General features: G+C 34.8%; 1 protein-coding gene across 1 annotated transcript in view; it reads left to right on the top strand.

Annotated features, from left to right (window-relative positions):
• Positions 1-5,326, top strand: part of LOC106458561 (sortilin-related receptor-like) — a 37,580-nt gene that overhangs the window by 14,850 nt on the left and 17,404 nt on the right. Inside the window, exon 4 of the mRNA XM_022384802.1 lies at positions 2,940-3,071. Within this exon, the coding sequence (XP_022240510.1) occupies positions 2,940-3,071 (132 nt within the window). The remainder of the gene's footprint in view (positions 1-2,939; positions 3,072-5,326) is intronic.

Raw genomic sequence — 5,326 nt, forward strand, 5'->3', positions numbered from 1 at the left:
TGTATCGTATATTGTCGACTACGTTCGACTTCAACAATGGCTCCTGTAATAAAATGTAAATGAATCATTATTAGATCATCTATTGCCGACTACGTTCGGCTTTAACAGTTGCTTCTGTGATAAAATATTAATTAATTATCAATTATTGTATCGTATATTGTCGACTACGTTCGACTTCAACAATGGCTCCTGTAATAAAATGTAAATGAATCATTATTAGATCATCTATTGTCGACTACGTTCGGCTTTAACAGTTGCTTCTGTGATAAAATATTAATTAATTATCAATTATTGTATCGTATATTGTCGACTACGTTCGACTTCAACAATGGCTCCTGTTATAAAATGTAAATGAATCATTATTAGATCATCTATTGCCGACTACGTTCGGCTTTAACAGTTGCTTCTGTGATAAAATATTAATTAATTATCAATTATTGTATCGTATATTGTCGACTACGTTCGACTTAGGGCGCTCCACTCGCAATCTGAGGGTCGCGGGTTCGAATCCCCGTCCCACCAAACGTGCTCGCCCTTTCAGCCGTGAAGGTGTTATAATGTAACAGCCAATCCCACTATTCGTTGGTAAAAGAGTAGCCAAAGAGTTGGCAGTGGGTGGTGATGACTACCTGCCTGCCCTCTAGTCTTTCACTGCTAAATTGGGGACGGCTAGCGCAGATAGACCTCGTGTATGTTGACGCGAAATTCATAACAAACAAACTTATAATTACTGTTTTAGTCTTCTCCTGTTGAAGCTGTGGTCATTTGATCCGTTCCTGGATCAAGAGGTTTACCTCGCTTGTTCACCAGTTTTTCTGAATGATGAACAGGTAAATTCAAGTAAAATAAATAAATAATACTATCAAAATTTGATTATTAAATTACATGCATAATATATTGTTAAAAATCCCTACCCTAATTCTGATACGTAGTGACATGCGTAAAATCGATAAACTTTTTCAGCTTAACCCAGTTCACGCCGTAACAGTTGTTATTCAAGCAAGTCGCTAATATAAATTGCGTCTCCACCATTACTATGTCTGTCGTATCCCAGACGGCCTGAAAAGCCTTGGTATTAGATACAGCAAGCATACATGATATTTAATTATAATCTCTTCTTTAGTTTCACTCAGAAGTTCATATAAACAATGATAAGATGCTAATTTTTGTCTCTTAGTGGAGTCGATAATAGACGATCTAATAATGATTCATTAACATTTTGTCACAGAAGCCATTGTTGACGTTATCAATTCGAATGTGATAAATAGATTGTTTAAGAGACTTAAGTAGTTGGGAGAGACTAATACTATATTCGAGTTGATAAGTACATTGTTCAGGAAACTTGGAAGACCAGGAGGCAATAATCATATGTAATCTCTCCATCGTAATAAATACGTTATTCAAAAGACATAAGATCAAGAAAAACCAACCATATGTTATCTCCAACTATATATATATAGTTCAAAAGACTTATTAGGGTGATGAGCGATTTACCGTTTCTTATAATTAGGTTGTGATTAGTCTCTCCCCTATAACTCTTTTAAGGAATATGAAGTTGGAGATGATATATGATTAGTATCTCCCGATTCTGTAATCTTTTGTAACAATTTTTTTATTTACTTTTGTGTCTTTTTTTTCAGTTGTTTTGTTGGATACAACAAGAGAAAGTTCACTGGACTGGACTAGATACCCTTACGGACCGCAAGCTAGGACCCCTGGGGTGAGTAGGGAATTTTTCATTCAAGTGGTACTATGAATCTTTGTTGTTGTTGTTCTAAAGAGTTTGTTCTTTATCTCGACTACTTGCTAGTTAAGTTTTCCTGTTAGCATTTTCGGAATGAAACATAACGTTAGTGGTTATAAGAGATTTTTTATTTCGTCATAGATCCTTCATCTAATGCCATTGCAACTGTTTAAAAATATTACGCTTAAACTTTTTTTAACTTTTGTCCAAGAACCGACATTTAATTGTGCACTGCTGTTATCTTATACAGACATTTATTTATATGCTCCAAACAATTGTTATTACTGGTATTCTCTCGTTCGTCGTCATTTTGTAGTATGGAGCTGTAAGTGAGCTAATTATTCATTTAAATTTTTTATAATTTTTTTGTTCTCATTTATAGTTTTTATTTGCTTAGGGGTGGGGTTGACTAGCTGCCTTCCCTCTAGTCTTACACTGTTGAATTAGAGACAGCTATTGCAGATACCCATCGAGTAGTTTTGCATAAACATCCAAACAAACAAAACTGATTCGCAGATTGGTACACTACTCATTAGGCTTCGCCGAACTTTCACAGTTAAGCATTTCAAATCTGTTTGTATTATATGTAGAACTTTTACATTACTGCGTGAACACTGGGGATCAAACACGCCCGTTCTTTAATCATTAAAAATTAAGAGAGCACAAGTTACGTAATATACAGGGGAATTATATAAACGAAAGTTGTTATTTGTGTTCATGAATTTATTAGTTTAATTTCCGGACACTCTGTATATCTTTGTGCAGTATAATGGATGTAATATAGTTAAAATGCAGTTGGAAATCTTGCACGAATCTCTCTATGCGTAGAGGTATTTCATAAAATTTGTTTAACCGTATTTGATCAAATTAATATAGGCAAATGGTAGCCTTTTCTATCTATTTTCCGTTTCAAGTTTAAATAATGTATTTAAGGAGAGAAAATACACATTAATGAACAAAAAAACTGTTTCATGATTTTACTTTAAAATATACAATAATTCTACTTCGTTTTTCCGTTGTTGTTCCACTAACAGGTAAGAATGCTGTTGGTTCGCACAGTATGTAGATAATATTATTGCGTCATAATGCACTTATAGAAATTGATAGTAATACTGTCAAATGCATTCATTATATTAGACATTTCGTTAATACTTGTTTTAGTGTATATAGAAGCATCTTTATTCTATTTTTCCAGCTTCTCTTCTGGGGTTTGAATGCACAATGAATGACCAATGTAATATGAAAGTTCCAAACAGTCACTGCGACAGTGGCGAGTGTCGCTGTCTGCCTAACTTTTTACCAATGAGGATAGACAAGTGTCTACCAGGTGAGTTTTCAACTTTCTAGTTATGAGCGTGATACACTAACTTTGAGTTGGATCATAGTTCAAACCCTTGTCTTTCGTTAATAATGATGATGATACAAATCATATCTAACCTAAAATTTGATTACATCTTTTAATTGTGTCAACATTTTAATACCTTCAGAAAAAAAAGAAAAAAGGAAACTGCTTATTTCTCAAGATCTAGTGTCTTCATAGTCTTATTCTTTATAAATTTTACCCATTAACTTCTCAGATAAAGCACAAGTTTAGTGAAACTATAAAAACCCAAATTAGGTCCACGTGTATTACTGTTCTTGTTTCTCGGTATTTGTCGAATGATAGTAATTAGTACTTTTTGTTTGAGTTTGATTTTACAATTTCAGAATTTTATCTATGGATGCTGAGCTCGTAAGATATTTTAAATAGTAAACTTATATTCGCTTTTATTTCTTAATTTCGATTATACATCAGCGCTTCTTCGTTTCGCCTCACAGTGGCTCAGCGGTATGTCTACGGACTTACAACGCTATAATCCGGGTTTCGATACCTGTGATGGGCAGAGCACAGATATCCCATTGTGTAGCTTTATGCTTAACTTATGGCCAGGTGGTTAGGGCGCTCGACTCGCAATCTGCGGGTCACGTGTTTGAATCCTCGACCTACCAAATATACTCGTCCTTTCAGCCTTGGTGGCGTTATAAGGTGACGGTCAGTCCCACTATTCGTTGGTAAAATAGTAGCCCAAGAGTTGGCGGTGGGTGGTGATGACTAGCTGTCTTCCCTCTACTCTTACACTGCTAAATTAGGGATGGCTAGCACAGATAGCCCTCGTGTAGCTTTGCGCGAAATTCAAAAACCGCCAACTCTTCAGCTACTCTTTTACCATTGAATAATGAGATTGACAGTCACGTTATTATGCCCTACTCGGGATGTTCGGTAATTGGGATTTGAACCTGCAGGTTGCGAGACAAGCAGCATAACTACTAAGCCATGTTAGTGAGTCGGAAGGACCAAAGATCGAGTATGCATACGTTCCGTACTTTAAGATACAGAGTGTACCCAACTGGTGAATCAATGTATAATAATTATTTCAAGTGTATACGAACACAGTATTAAATTAACCATATTAATTTTAGTCGGTTAATGTTCAGTTATGAGCTATGGACTTAACTTGCTTTGATCAGAAGTTAATGATAATGATAGTAACTTCAGTTATCTTTCTTGTCCAATGCACTCAACAGATTTCAATCACTTTCAGTATCTTTGGGATCCATTTATATGCTCAACTCGGCATAATAATTCTTTTGTGATATCTCTGAATCAAATGAAAACCGTACTCTCAAGCAAGTTGGATATATTCGAACAAGACCCTTTGAACGTCTTTATCTCTCCCATGCAAAGTACACTTTATTATCGTGGTAAACTTGGGTTTAATGGGATGCCAGTTGGAGATCCTGATAAATCTGTCGATTAGTGTTTAATATACGTGAGATATTCTGTATACGATTCTATTATATAAGTAATTTTTGCATTTCTTTATATAAAGGTGCCACAATTTTAAGCATATTTTGAAAAACGAAATATGTATATATTATAATTTCAGTTTCTAAAGACATCGTTTTAAGAAAACTCGTTAACCATAGAATTATAGGTAGTTCCATATTAAACTGCATACAAAGACTTCAAGTATATGTAGTTTATTTTGTAAGTCTACGATAGGTATAAGATAGGAATAGAGATTGATCCCTGTTGATTTGATGAGAGAATCAGATAGAAAATGTTGAAATATATTAATCGTTCTTAACTAACTGTTACTTTTATAACACACCTTCGTTGACGGGCATTTGCTTAGAACCAGTTTCGGGCAACATGAGTGCAGTGGATTGTTGTATTATCATTTCGCAGGAACTCCTGTCTCCTAAGGTGCAAAAACAGTCTTATAGCTTGGAAAACGCTCAAATGTAGAAGGTATTCGCTCTTCTAAAACAGTCGGAGAATCTTTTCCAGAAAAACCCTCCTCACACCATTACACCATCTCCAACAAATAACGCTGTACAAACAACACGAATGGAGTCTAAAGCCGGATCTATTAGGTCGTCAAGAAATTAATGTCGCTTGTTTTAGATGATAAAACCCGAACAACTTATATATATATATAACATTTATTAAATGAAATAGTCTCTATTCTTATCGATGATGATTTTCCAACTTACAATTAGGTTGTTAATGCTCTGATTAAAGAGCATTAAGATGGTGTT

Source organism: Limulus polyphemus, unplaced genomic scaffold, assembly GCF_000517525.1.
Source record: "Limulus polyphemus unplaced genomic scaffold, Limulus_polyphemus-2.1.2 Scaffold485, whole genome shotgun sequence".
Classification (NCBI taxonomy): Eukaryota; Metazoa; Arthropoda; class Merostomata; order Xiphosura; family Limulidae; genus Limulus; species Limulus polyphemus.